Source organism: Candoia aspera, chromosome 1 (assembly GCF_035149785.1).
Source record: "Candoia aspera isolate rCanAsp1 chromosome 1, rCanAsp1.hap2, whole genome shotgun sequence".
NCBI lineage: Eukaryota > Metazoa > Chordata > Lepidosauria > Squamata > Boidae > Candoia > Candoia aspera.
Window position 1 is genome coordinate 60,083,684 of NC_086153.1, and position 15,445 is coordinate 60,099,128.

Below are 15,445 nucleotides of genomic sequence, written 5' to 3' on the forward strand. Positions count from 1 at the left end.
GTAGAAAAAAAAATCCTGCTGTCCATGTGAAAACAGGCTCTGCATAGATTGAAGTCTACAGGTAGTGTTTCTCTATGTGAAGAGATGCTGCCATATGCAACACCGAGAAGCTGTGTCTGTGTACATGAGAAGCGGAGAGTCCTTTCCTACAGCAACCACATTTCTAGATGGCAACAAAGCACTTCCACCATAGGCGATAATAGAGGACGCATTGCCCCTGTACTTTGGCACCAGGGACACATATTGCTTATTTAGCTCTTCACTCTCTCATGCGTGCTCAGAACAGGTGGGTGAGGAACAGAGTAGGTTATGTTAGCATCTCCCTATGGAGGGAAGGATTTCTATTCCTGTTCAGGTTTTCCAGTTCCACAGGGCTTGGACCTGATAGCAAGAAACCTAACATTTGAGTGTTAGCAGCACTTAAATGATTTAAACATGGTTGCCCCAAAGTACTTCTGTGCCAACTTTTCACATTTGCATGTGACTTTTCAAGTGCAAATTTTGGAAAAATGCTTGGTTTCTAGTTCAAATGTCATCAGGGGGGTTGCTATGCCCTGTTCCTGCTCATAAGTGCTGTATGATAACTGCAGAGATTAATGATGTTCCAAGTTGATAATACTGTGGAAATAGAAAACAAACAAACAAATGGAAATCTGCATCAAGCTAGGAATTATAGCCGTTGATGTTCAACACATCTGGAGGCATCAAGCTGCAGAGTACTGCTATAGCTTAGCCTGTTATTTGACACTGGCTGTACAATACCTTCCAGTAGTGCTAGTTAAGTCCATCTCTAGGTGTTTTAGCCCAATCTGCCCATCCCCAAATCTGAAAAATACTGAGTTCTTACAGAATTGATTATTTAACTTATTGTTAACGAAAATGCATCACTGTTGCCTGAAATGCAGCAACAAACTGGTGTGGTTCTGCTCCCAACTGAAGAAAAGATAAGAGGTGGGGGGGTTAAATCTGTTTGCATTAGTCTCATGTTGTCTAGACCTGATGCTCACAAGCTGTTTAAACAGGATCTTAGCTGTGTGCGCTGAAAAGACAGCTGTGCAATTCTTCCATGCCTCTTGGAGGAGGAACATTAACCCATGGAATAACACTCGACTCCACTAGGTCAGCTCTGCCTGCCCACCACCAGCCATGCCCCACCTTACCGTGTGCAACCGGCAGCTTAGCTGGACTCTGACACTGGTGCTAGGGTATCTCTTTTACCTCCTCCTGGGGGCCATGGTGTTCCAGCTGCTAGAGAGGCAGGCAGAAGCCCAGAGTCGAGACCAGTTCCAAATGGAGAAGCTCAAGTTTCTGCAGAACTATACGTGCCTGGACCGGCAAGCTCTGGAGCAGTTTGTGCAGGTAAGAACAACCCTCCAGTTTTAGTGTCTACCCACAAAGCCAATATTACGATAAATTCTATCATGGAGCTACATCTCTGGGATGGATGGCTAATGTATAGACAATCCTGGCCTGGTCCATCATTCTAAAGAGAGTTTGTCTTCCAAAGATTACCAGATCCAACCCCAAATGGTCAGGAAGTCAGAGAAAGCCATATAGCAGCAAGTACTCAGGCTGGGAAACCCACTATTTAATATTCATTCCTGACTGTCAGTACTTGTGGCTAGTTAGGTTTTTTTTCTCAATGTGGTCTAGCCAGAGCACCTAACCTCTGCTGAGAAATAATTCAATCTTCCTAGTACCTTCCTTTTACCAATGAAAATGCTACGGAAACAGAAGAAGAGGCCTTTTATTATGGTAAGGCGTCTTCCTACAGTCTGACTGACTAATAAGTGCTTGTGGGTATGGACCTTTTCCTGGATGCATACTCTGATTTCCCATCATCCCAATTTCAATTCTCCTTCCTTTTTTTCTTCCCACCTGTGCCAAGCAGTGCATGCATTTTTCTTGGGATTGCTATGGAGATGAAGAGCAGGACTGTGCTCTGCCAGCCTACTCCACCATTAGTGGAGAATATTTATTCTTTATTTGGTTGTAAACTGGGTTAGTCACATATTATATTGCTGATTAGATCATTAAACTCCATTAATTTATTCTATTTTAGATCTCCAGTTCTTTGGAGCTGGAGTATTCCCCCACGAAGCAGGAGTTTGCAGGGACTTTTTCTCTCCCCTTGGACTTGGAGAAAGTTGGGAAGCTGCTTTTGCTGTCTTCTCCCCACTGCCTCCCCCCAAGTGATTTTCCCAACAATATTACAATTTTTGAGAGCCCAGCACACTCCTTCATCTTAGCAGCTTGTATTAAGGGGTGGGGGGGAGGCATTTTTGTGTAAAGTATGCTAACAAGATTGTGATTGTTTCTCTGGAAGAAATATTAACTCCCTTTGACCATTTTCTCTTGAGAAGATACTGTACTCCTATCACTGCAGCAACAGAGAAACAAAACTTACAACCCACAAGCAAAAATGTGATGGCAGCAATACAGGTGTGTCTGTGACAGCCTGCAAATGCCTGAAGAACATTACATTATATTACATTAGTGATATATATACTCCAAGCATCATGGTTACATGATGAAAGAGTCTGGTCTAGTGGTTAAGGCATCAGGCTAGAAACCAGCAGACTGGGAGTTCTAGTCCCACCTTAGCCTGAAAGCCAGCTGGGTGACCTTGGGCCAGTCACTCTCTCACAGCCCAACTCACCTCACAGGGTTGCTATTGTGGGGAAAATAGGAGGAAGGAGTATTAGGTAAGTTCGCCACCTTGAGTTATTTATAAAAATGATAAAGGCAGGATAGAAATAAAATAAAATAAAATATAAAACAAAACAATAAAAGTCACTGGTTCTATTTCTGAATTTTTGGATGCTACCCATAGGCATGTACCCTGTGAGGACAGTGAATACAGATCACATATCAAGAAGTCTAAATACACTCTATGGCTGGATTCACTGGTCACACTAAGCCATAGCTTTATAGAGCAAGTTATGATGGCCTGCTTTATGCATGATTTTAAGACATACACCCTGGTTTACAAACCACAGTGCATGGTGGCAAAACAAAAGCAGACACATTATGGCTTACTAAGATGTGTGAACTTGATCTACATGTGTAAGCCTTGTTCACATATTCTGTTAACAATTCATGAAGCAGTAATGCAAAGGAAGCTTTTTCCTCCCATTTAGCTTGGGAAAAAATTGAAGCTAGTTCTGCTGTCTTTCCCCCTCCCCACTGCAATTCTTCTCATTATATTGTAACTTTTGAGAGCCCTAGCAGATTGTAGGTGTTGAGGGGGGCCAACAGGTACACCCCTAATCCTAATGCACCTCCATCTCCACCATGGTACAAGTCATAGCAAGGGCATAGAGCTCCTGCCTTTCCAGTTTTGCCTCCCAGCTTAGCTACTAAAGGGCTTACAGGTTTCCATTTTATTTTCTCTGCAGCTACTTTGAGTTAAATGCATGAGGGAATAGTCCTCACCATTGATTACAAACTCTAAATTGAAGTGTTCAGTTTCTCTTGCTTCCAATCAGGCTTCTACTACTCTCTGAACAACTTCATTCAATGCAATCACTTAAGATAAAACTATAGGCATTAGAAATAAATGTTGTTTAATTAACAAAAAAAAAATCAACATAAAAATGCCAGCCCCAAATCCAAAAAGCTCTGGATATTTATTTATTTATTTATCTAGCATATTTTTATTACTGCCCATCTCCCCCACTCGGGGTTTATGGGATGGATAAAAACTGTTTATCCATCCAATAAACGGTTTTCCAGTTCTTTACTGATACTTAAGTCATACAGAACATTTTCTAGAGATGAGTGAATGCAAGGAAGATTTGCAGATGAAATGGTAAATGTCACATGAAGTAATTAATTACATCCTAGATGTGATTTTAAAAATATAAATTTTGCCTTCATTTTTAAAGAATTCTGGTCATTTCTGAGGAAAAAATGGCTTTACTCTTAAATATATATATATATACTGTATGTATGTATGTGTGTGTGTGTGTGTGTGTGTGTGTGTGTGTGTATATATATATATATATGAAGGTGTCATGTTTTATTTGGCCCTTGCTTTAAACCAATAATTTTGCATTTGATCAAAATACTAATTATTGATATTTTCCCTAACACCATGTTTTTAATGACAGCAGCCTCCCTTCCAGCATATTTATAAAAACTATGCAACCAAAGATAAACTATGTCCTCTGAAATACTGAGCATTTTCTTCTCCATAATATAAACCAAAATTCAGAAAATTCCACACATTTACTGCTGTTGTTAAAAGAAAACTCAATTTTCTGAGGTAAGCATGCTGCATTTGGGCGTATTATTTTCTCTGATCAATGCTCGTTGATACTGTAGAAAAACGCTAGAGGGCACCAATATTTCAGCTACAACATAAAAGTCTTCATAACTATAATGCATTTGCCAAGTATCAACATTCCAGTTTGAATCCTTATTATCATGTTTTGCTTAGTATTATTGTACTTTGGCCAACACCCTGACTCAATATGGCCCTTTTTCTGCTTACATCAACCATTGCATCTGGGCTTATGTGCTAGGTTACCTTTTTGGCACCTCTCTAATTTCCAGTGAGATATAACAAAGGAGTTTTGCTGGCTACACCTCAAGATAGCATTGGAGGGTTTCATCACAAGCATCGTAGAGAAGATCAAAACTGCAGCTACTGGCCCATGAAAAAACATTCAGAAGCAACAGTAGGAAAATATTTTTACTGCAGTCAGTTTAAATGTCACCAAAAATAAGTGAGTACTTTTGGCGCAAATTTGATACAATCAGAGTGCTAAGCCAACACCAAGCAAAGACATTATGGCCTAGCATAAGCTGTGAACCTAGTGACTCTATTCAGACGACGAGAAATGCAGGCCATCAAGAATAGAACTCAGCTTCTCCTGGGAAGGCTGGAAAACTTTGTGATCAACAACTGACCTTCTGTTTCCTTAGTGCTGTCTTTCAAGACACTGCTAAATGTTTGTCTAAGAGATATAACCCACACCCTAGAGCTTTCACTGTAATCCAAGAATGAGGTGTGGATACACTAAGTTTATTGCAGATACAATTGACCCTAATCATGATTAAGGTCAATGTGTACAAAGTCTAAGAATCTCACTCTCCGCATACCTATTTCCCAAGGATTTAAACCCTGTGTTTCTCCTGCTTAACATTATAAGGGACTGGTAATCACTCCTTACGTAGACTTTTCTGTTACAACCACACCTAAATTGTCTACAAATGATCCTGTTTGCAGTCACCCCATTTCCCACCATTCCAATCTTTTCCTAAACCCTTTCATACATTATTCTGTATTAAACAAGTACTGCATCCCTTCCATCAACCCACAGTTTCAGCCAATATAGTTGAACCACAATCATCCAGACAGTTTCAAACTCCAGTGAAAGAGCCCCCTCCAGATCTTGCTATACCTACTAATGATAGTTGAATCTGCCACCTTTAATTCTTTTGAGTTTCTCATTTTTTAAAATCTTGAATTCATTCTACATCAATTTGAGATTTCTTTAAATAAAAAATCCATATAATGTTTGTATACTTTCCATGAATATTTCCCCTAATATACAAAGTTTTCATAGTATAGCTTTTAAAAATAAATTTCCATTTGTATATTTATATGCATTCTCTATGAATTTTTGTGCACTTTCCATTAAACTACTTATTTTTATAGATTAACCATTTATAGATTAACACTTGATTGATCTTTTTTTAAAAAAAGAAGGTGCAAGCTACATAGCAGAAATTGGGAAAATAATTCAGATCTAAACTATTTTGCTTTCATTCATGTATACATTTGAGAAGTGTGAATTCTCCCCCAACTCAAAACACAATTATCTTACAGTGGTTCTCAATGAAAGAGTATAGTGAGTTGTGTACAACTCTTAGTGCATCTAGCAGTCCTATTTTATGGCAGAGTAACATGGGTTCTGTCCTAACAGTCAGAAATCACGCTGAGACGAGGAGTAGGTCTCTAGTGTTTATTACTGCTACATAAGACAGAATCCTAACAAACTGAAGAAGCGTGGGAAAAACCCAGACAGATAAATCCCAAAAGTTAAGGCGGGTCTGATCTGTGTCTCTTTGAATGGCTGCTTAATTCCTCAGTACTACGCATGCGTTTTCCCCCCTGGATCGAGGCCCCCTCCTGCTCGCCATCAGTACTCATGACAGGTTCTCTCATCATTACTACAAAAGAAACTATCAATAGTGAATATTTGGAACTGAATGCATTTTACTACTTAGATACTATAGTCTCCCAGTTTTAAACAATCCTCTTCTTCCCCTTTTCTTACGAATGTTCCCATGACAGGTCATTATGGAAGCCTGGGAGAAAGGTGTCAACCCTGAAGGAAATTCAACCAATCCTAGCAATTGGGACTTTAGCAATAGTTTCTTCTTTGCCGGGACTGTGGTCACTACCATAGGTAAAGTGAGCTAAGTTTCCCCCCCCCCCACCCCTGGAGATCTTTCTTATTTAGGTTTCCACAGCATTTTGGGGGGAAAGGTGAGTCATGTGTGGCTGATGGTACAAAGCAGGTTGCAAATTGCATCAGAAGTGTTTCAGACTTTGAAAGGTATATTTTAAAAGTCATATATTCAGCTCACACCCATTTTTATGTGATTTTTTTCTGTGATTGATTGTCTTGACACAAAACATCAGTTGTGTATTTGTAAAATCTGCTTTTGTGCACTGAGGGAAATCAGAAAGTGCATGAACCAGCCAAAATTCATGTCCCCTTGCTTTCAATCACAGAAGCCATAAAGATCTTGCAAGTGTTTAATTTTGGCTGGATCTTATAAAAGAAGAATAAGCAGAGTTCTCTTAATAAAATAATACTATTTTTTCATATAAATTAAGTCTCATTAAGGAATTTGATTTCTTTTCTTTTTGCAGGTTATGGGAATTTGGCCCCCAGTACAGTGGCTGGACAGGTCTTCTGTGTATTTTATGCTTTGTTTGGGGTCCCTCTTAATTTGGCATTTCTCAATCAGTTGGGGAAAGGACTCAGTGCACACCTGATTGACCTGGACAGATGGGTCCACAAGCCAGGGCGAGCTCAGGTACAACTGCTCATTTATCACTATAACACTTACATTACCGAGGATATTTTATGTATTCATAGGACACATGAGGGATATCTTGGACACATGCCAGTCTAGGGACATCAGGAGCCTTTGTTGATTTGAACTTTTGGATAGTGACAGGTTATATCAAGTTATACATTCTTTCTGAAAGCTCCAGAAGACATAATCTGTTGATACAACCTAAAACTGGAAGTTTCAGAAAAGTATCACGTTGTAGAAATGGAGCCATTTTAAAGGGCTAGGTTGCAGCATCTGGGGATACAAGCAAGACCAGGAAGCAACACAGAAAACCTAGAAGGCCCAGAGTTCAATACAAGGAAGAGGGAGGAATGTCACCATATCAGCTTCTTTTGAACTCCTCCATCCCTCTTTTCTACTATTCCTGAATACCTGATAGTTTCACACATAACTTTAAAGTATGTCTAATATAATAAATCATTATCTAATATAATGATTTTCAGACATCTACACAGCCTCCTCTCTTCATACCACTTAACTGAAGTAACTGATAGCAAAAGATTTATAGGATCTGAAGAGAAACCAGACTCTGGACAGACTTCTTACTTCTTCTAACTGACTTTATGGATATGACTTTATAGTTCTCTGAAGCCTGGGATTAGGCTCAAGAACAAGGTTTACACATGACCTTATCTTTGGGTTTTCAGGCACTCACAAGCAGCCATTTTTTTCGCTACTTCAGTTGTTCCAACATCTGATATGATGGATGACAACTTCCATAACCTAAATGCTGGAGGACTCCAGGTTGGAAAACTCTGTGCTACTTCCTAATACTTTCAAACCTCAGTGGGCCATCAGAGACAATAAAGATATCCTACCTCTTAAGTAGTAGCCTGAATAAAAGGCCATGGGAATTTGGCTAGTCAAATATGTGGATGCTTCTCTGAGCTTTAACTGACTATAGCCATCTAGTTACAAATATGAAAAAGCAGCATCATATTATTTAAGTTAGTGGACTATGGAGGAAGATAAACAGCTTTGACCAATCAAAGGCCTTGGCATAATCTGCTGGAGGCCATATGCAAGTAGGAGACTGAAGAGGCAGCTGACAAGGGCATAGCCAGGAATAGTGAGGGCCACTCATTCTGTCTCTTTCCTCACCCTTGGTATCTGTTTCCATGCCATGTCTTGGCTCTGAGTATATAATAATATGTCTCTGAATTCTTGCTTTTGCAACAAAATGATTGCAACAGAGTAGGAGTATATAATAAATGCTCAGATGATCATACAACTTCTGTTTCATAATAGCTAAACGTATGGCTGTAGAAAATGGAACGCGGGAGCATATAAGCTTGAGGGTAGTCTGTGAACCCCCCCTCACATATAGAGATGTCAAAGAATTCCACCATGAATTTATCAGCAGCAAACTTAGACATTCTGCTCCCATCAAAGCAGGAAACCCCCCCTCCCTGCCCCCCCTCCAGCAGCCTCTGAAAAAGCATTCTCTGTTGAACATTGTGTCCAAATATTGATAATTACTTTTACATGAATAAGAGGATGATTCCATGCATTTTAAAAAGGCTTGCTGGGCAATTTACATGAGTTACAGTACATAAATTAGGGCAAGATGCATACCAAAACTCCTTATGTTGCAAGATATAAACATTATGAGGTTTCTTAAGATTTTTCTTAATACTTACAGAAAGAAATGCCAGATCAGAAAACTGACCTACTAACACAGATAGGGTTTTTCCTAAGTTACACACCTGCACACCAGGATCAGGGAACATGGGAGAGGCATCATGAATGCCCTGCTAAAGAATAGTACAAAGCTTGGCTGAATTCCCAAATAGATGAAGACAAAATTATTACAAAACTCTTTGGCCCTCTGCCTTTGACGTTAAGGATGTACTGGCCTGGGAGAATAGTCATTTACAGCATTGTCTACTATGCTTAGTGTACATTTTAACAAGGCTAAATTTCGTATTACATAATTTTTAAAATGTAGATGATTCATGGTATTTCCCTCTATAAAATGCTTTCTAGGTTTAAGGACATAATTTAGAGGGAAGGGCAGTTTCCAGTACTTCCTTCAAACTGGATTTTCTTCTGTTTTGATTTAGTAGAACAAAATTCCTAGCTATCCAGAATCATGATAGGTAGAAATCTTGAATTTGTTGTTACCTTGCAGAAAGGGTATTCAGAAGAAAGACAGGGTTCCTGCACATTTAGCATCTGTATGGAAGAACAGTTTTCAGTGACTGTAGCTTTTTTGGGGGGGGGGGGGAGGTAGAGAAGAATTTCCTCTTTTATGGAAATACCATAAAGAAGCCTCACCCAAGAAGCCCTCTTTTGCTTCCAGTCACATACCCACACTACTTACAAATCACAAATTTCATCCACATCTCCATGAAAACACCATATCAGAGTGACTGATATTGGAGGTAGCAGCAATCCTGTTCACCAATCCTGGCATCCTCATACCCATACAATGCTTTCTGATGAGAGGCTGCCCACCAATCAATCAACCTTTTCTACTGCGAAGAATCTTTCCAAGCTGTCCCACAGTTCCCCTTGATTTCTAATTTTTGCTTTTACCTTAATGACTGATGGACACATTTCCTCACCCCCCCACACCCCCCTTTGAACCAAAGAGTTATTTCAAGTTGGTATCAATCTCATGTTCTGGCTTTAAAATTAGCTCATTTATTCTACTGTGTGATGCAAACAGGCTATGACTTGGGCTGCCTACCCAGCTAGTATGCTAAGAATCTGTGGGGAAGTAGCTACCATTGTATAGACAGAGATGCAGGGCCTACACTTTCTGTAGAAAAGAAGTCCACAGAAATGGGAACATGAACTCATGCATGTTAATGTTTGGGTTAACGTTTCTATACCAAATGTCCTTGTAGTTTCTCATGATATATAGAAGTCTAAGTGTGATTTATGGAAAGAGAGTTGACATCTATTCTCTCCTTGAAGCCTACTTTCCCTTCCTTTTGTTCTGTAAGGTTAAAGGATTGCAAACTCTGCTAATTTACACAGAATCCTTGAGAGGTGACATTTTAATTCAATAAGGTTGGCTCCCACAGGTGATCAGATATCACCACACACCTTTAAATTATTTCTTAACCTACTCTTCCTCAAAAAGAATGGATCACCAAAGAAATGTAACCAAATATATCCAATTGTGGCTCCTCCTTAGCTATCACTAAGCATCATGGCAAGGACGACAGCAGAGCAAATCTCCATTGTGATTTGGGGCTTTCATTTTTGTGAATGTAATATTTTGTTACACTTATTTCTATTCTTTGATAATCAAATGGAAAAACAAATACTGTATCCTGAAATGATAATAGGCATGTCAACATTTTAAAGTAATTATATAGGCCAGGCATGAATGTATCTCACTGACTTTCACCCCTGGAACTCAGCTACACACCATTTGGGGACTAGTGAAAATAGTGTACAAGTTTGCAACCACGTCTTAGATGGAAACATAGCACCACTGAACAGCCATTTCCATCCTTATGTTTCTCAGGTGGTGCAGACATTAACAATGGCATTATTTCTGACGGCTGGGACTTTGCTCTTCCTGGTTTTTCCACCAATGATCTTCAGTTACGTTGAAGGCTGGAGTTATGGAGAAGGCTTCTACTTCACCTTTATCACCCTCAGCACCATTGGATTTGGAGATTATGTAGTAGGTAATGATAAGAATGATAGTTAAGTGTTGCAAGAAAAAGAACCCCCTATCCCAGCCCACCACATCAGTAATGATTAGAAGGAATTCTAGTGAAACAACCTGTGACACTTACCACAACATGGCCAGAACATGTCAATTGTAGAATGTAAATTATGTTTACAATGTGCTTGTTCATTCACTCATTCAGTCAGCTCTGTTAAGAGCCAAGGATCAAGGTTCTTCATTTTTTGAGACAGTTTAAAAGAGAAATCAGCAAACTCAGGTGCACATGGCAAGCATCTCTGCGTGTAAAAAATTCAAACACATTTTAAAATGGGTAAGAATTCAGCAGCATCACACAGTATTTTGGCAATCCCATCTCTTGTACCTCATGAGTTCTCATGCAAGGAAAATGAATTCTCATGAGATTTTAGCTTTTTTAAAAACATAATTCTTTTTTTTAAAACGGAGAGTTCCCCATGTGGCTGCAACAAGCACTTCATTGACAGACTAGAATTTAAAATATGCTCTTATTAAATCATTTACCACCCATGATGGTAATGATAAATTGGACAATTAGCTAAAATTAATGGTAATTATTTGCAACTGGTGTTTACTGTGATAAGTGCGTGGGATACATTGTACAGGATTGGATAGGCAGAGGAAGCTCGCCTTCCCGTTTTCTCACTTATCTGTAATCAATGTCTTCCAGTCTTAACAGGGGAAATTAAGGTTAGAACCAATCATATCAAGAGGGCACAGATCTCTTTCCAGTATTGGCCATACAAATATCTCTGGAATGCACATGAATTGAGTATCATGTGTTTTCTTCTAGCATGTATGAATGGTGCTAAGTCATAGTGTGTGTGTGGTGTCTGTGTATATATGTATATACAGAGAGAGTGTATACACAACATTTGTTGAATAAGTCATCACTGGCTTGGTTCTCATACATTGCTAAGCCACAGACCATAATTTACAAACTATAATGCCTGAATTGACTTGTGTTAAACTAAATGACCATATCTTGACTTTGTAATCTACACAGTGAGAAAATGGTGCAAAACATTGGGCTCCAAACATGTCACACACAAGAGTACTTTAATGTGCTACATATAATATGGACAGTATATTTTTAAAAGAACCGGATTCACATTAACTGACTGCAGCTGAATAAGAAATGAAAGTGTTACTGACAAACATTTGTGGTTTCTTTGCTTCCTCTCTATAGATGCAGACTAAAATGTCTGTTCTGAATTATATTTATTTTGGAGGAAAAGGAATTTATTCTCTATTCCAGATAGATTTTCTGCAGTAAATCAAACTCCAACTCACTGGGCAGCATCTATTTTGCATTCATTTTCACCTGCAATTAAACATTACAATTTCCACTGATGTAAAAACAATCAGCCACAAACTATATTTTATAACCACAAACAAGTTTTTTTGAAATACATTCATTTCCTCTTTTTTTTCGAGTCATACTTCCTGAGTTTCTGGTTTACATGATGCTGTACTAGCAAGATGTGAAACTATTCTGGAGAAAAGTGTTTCTCAACCTTGGCGACTTCAAGATGTGTGGACTTCAACTCCCAGAATTCCCCACCCAGCCCAAGAAGTCCACACATCTCAAAGGCACCAAGGTTGAGAAGACAAATGTTCTTCTGCAACATCAGTTCAAGGGTGAGATTGAGATGCTGTGCAACCCCACACTAGTCTCTTATTCCTTCAGCTCATGTGGGAGAGATAATAATTCAATGGGAGCATTTGTGCAGAAGATACCTTATGATCACCCACTGACAGAAGCAGAGCACAAGGGAGTGTATAGTTTTGGATTTGGGCTGGAGAACTCCAGATTCAAGTCTTTCCAAGAACTTGCAGCTCACTGGGTGATTTCAGGCAAGCCACTCTCTTTCAACCAACCAACATCACAGGGCTGTTGTGAGGATGAAATTAAGGGAGACCCTCATGTACACTACCTTGATCTCTCAGAAAAAAAGTCGGAGGTAATGCACTAAATATATTTCTTCCTGCCCAAGACCCTGAGGCAGTGATGTCAGCTGGACAAGGCAGTGCTAGGCTAGATAGTTCTGAAGATAGTGACCTGAAGGGAGGCAGCTTCTGATGCTGAGCTCATTAGAGTAGGAAGTTCCAAGGACAATTAGAGGCTATACAGAAGGATGGTTCCATATGGACTACAAGCATGCTGCCAGTGGCAACATTTAAGAGGTTAAGTAACAGCCTCAGAAAGTTGATAGAGGTTGCAGATCAACTTGCACATAGGAGGCAGACCACATGCATTTTTGAAAGGAAAAAAACTCCCTTAAAAAAAGGGGGAAAAAACCCTATCTCACATAGGCAATCCACCAAATCTATTCTATACATCCAAAAGTAAAAAAATGGCCATGTTCTCACAATGTGACTAAATCATTCCCTTTCCCAGCCAACTGATTTACCTCTGTGGGTCAGCAGTGTATGATAACATATGATCCAATCACCCTTTTTTAATCCCTTCCACCTGCCATGAAAAAGGCTGGAACTTCTTCAAATTCCTGATTTCCCTCTGCAGGAATAATTTTTTTCACTTCAGACTGAGAATAATGAACATTTCATAGACTCCTAATATGTGGAAAAGTGATCTGGTTACTGTGCCTACTCTTCATCTTATGATAGTGCAGCATATATATATTTGTGTGTGTATGTATATGTGTGTGTGTGTGTATATATATGCTGTGTGTGTATATATATATGTGCATGTTTCAAATATGGTTCAGAAGAGGTATTTTGAATAAGTGGCAGCAGCACTGCTTTAAAGCAGCAATATATTTTTCAGGCTTCCATGCAAACATGAAATAAGACTCAGCTGCTTTAATGCACTGACTCATTAAAACATCAGTCTTTAAAGTTGATCATTAAAGGAGCTGCACCTTTTGGGGGCTTATGCAGAAGTCTGAAAAAATATGGTACTGCTTTAAAAAGGAGCTGAATTCACCTCCCTATATGTTCCAGAGCAATTCCATTTCTGAAGCATTGTATTCAGCTGATTAGAATACTTTTTCAGGTCACTGGCTAGGAGAAACTAAGTTTCCCTCTTTGTTTTCATAGGCACTGATCCTAGCAAGCACTATATTTCAGTGTACCGAAGCTTGGCAGCCATTTGGATTGTCTTTGGCTTAGCCTGGCTTGCTCTGATCTTCAACCTGGGAGCAGACCTAATGGAGAAATTCCTACAACTTAATTGGCAAAAGCCAGATCCAGAGACAGCAGAAGCAACTGTTTCCAAAGGAGAGGATAATCCTGATCAACCCAGGATCCATATTCCCAGCTGAGTGTCACTCATGGGTAGGCAGCTTAGAAGAACTTCTGTGGCCACTCAAGGTGGGTGGGTATGATATACTGCCTTCCACCCATAATGACTGAGTAATTTCATAAAGGATAGAGGGACTTTTTTCCAAGAAGAAGTAAAACCTTTGTGTACAAAAAGCAGCTGAATGAAAAGGAAAATGCACTGAAAGCATAATTACTACACATTTTCCATTCAACCAATTATCTCCCACTGAACTAATTATTAGAACAGGCCTATCATTAGATCAGTTGGCTTATGGGCCACTGGGTTCCAAAATAATTTTTTAAAATATTATTGGAAGAGATCAAGATTTTTTTTTTTCTTCCAAGCGAGCTCATCATTATCTCCACTTCCTGGTTTCCCTTAAGCAAGTAGGAAAATCTGTTAAACAGGTTTTCTGGCAGAAAAATGTACATATGTTACTAGTTCCATCTGTGAAGGAAATTTCAAACAAGGCATAGTTGCAAACTACTGGATCTCAATGACAAGAACTTTTCTTCTCCTATCCTTCTTCCATTATTAGACCATAAAAAGGAAAAAAGAAAAAAGAAACAAACCCTGAACTTATTTCCCTCAGTACATTCACTACGAAGGTTAGCAGACTCTGGTTAGTCCTTCCTCCAAGCCACTCAGTTCTCCTGAAATCTACACTGGACCTTTGAACATTCTCAGGGTTTTCTCCCTGAATATATCCCAAGGCAGAGATTAAAATTCTCAGAGTCCAAAATATCAATTTCAAAATGTAGACTGGCCTTGGTGCTTACTCTGGGAATACAATGCACACAATTAGAAATGCTCAATTTTAATGTTCAAATTGTTATACTTACCAGCTGAAATGATTGGAGGAAAAATGGAACTCAGCTACAATTTGTACATCATCCAGGGCTGGGGTTCCAAGCATTCTGCTGCTTAAGACAAGTAGGTGCCCCCTCTCTGTCCCATGTACTGATGCCAGCTGGACTGGCAGTTAAATGTAGCACAGATATCCTCTGCCACATCAAAAGGAACTTATCTAGTTTAGACATTCCAGATCAGACGATCAGGTTGTGTGACAGAGCTCCATCTGCCACTGCCTCCTGGTATCACCCACCTGAAACAGACATTAATAGTAAAGTACCCTGTTCTTCCTTCTCATGTTACAAGAGGGTCAGAATTATTCTGATATGTTACAGAATAGCACTTGCATTTTTGAACTGCACCATTAAGTATCATAGGATCATGCCATGGCTGCAAGTATATATTGCTGAGTAGGAAAGAAAGGTAAAATCCTGAAGAATGAGGCCACCATAGTGGATTTCCTAGATGGATTGAGTCAAATTGACAGAATTTCGACAAGTACAAACCACTGACTCTTCATGAAGAACAAAAACAAATGC

The 15,445-nt window shown here is 39.3% G+C and overlaps 1 protein-coding gene across 1 annotated transcript; it reads left to right on the forward strand.

Annotated features, from left to right (window-relative positions):
- Window positions 1–1,119: 1,119 nt before the first annotated feature.
- Window positions 1,120–14,342, forward strand: LOC134488058 (potassium channel subfamily K member 16-like). Its single transcript, XM_063290280.1, has 5 exons — window positions 1,120–1,359; window positions 6,305–6,419; window positions 6,890–7,056; window positions 10,580–10,745; window positions 13,829–14,342. The coding sequence occupies exons 1-5, from the start codon at window positions 1,147–1,149 to the stop codon at window positions 14,050–14,052; spliced, it is 885 nt and encodes a 294-aa protein (XP_063146350.1). The 5' UTR covers window positions 1,120–1,146; the 3' UTR covers window positions 14,053–14,342.
- The last annotated feature ends 1,103 nt before the right edge of the window (window positions 14,343–15,445 follow it).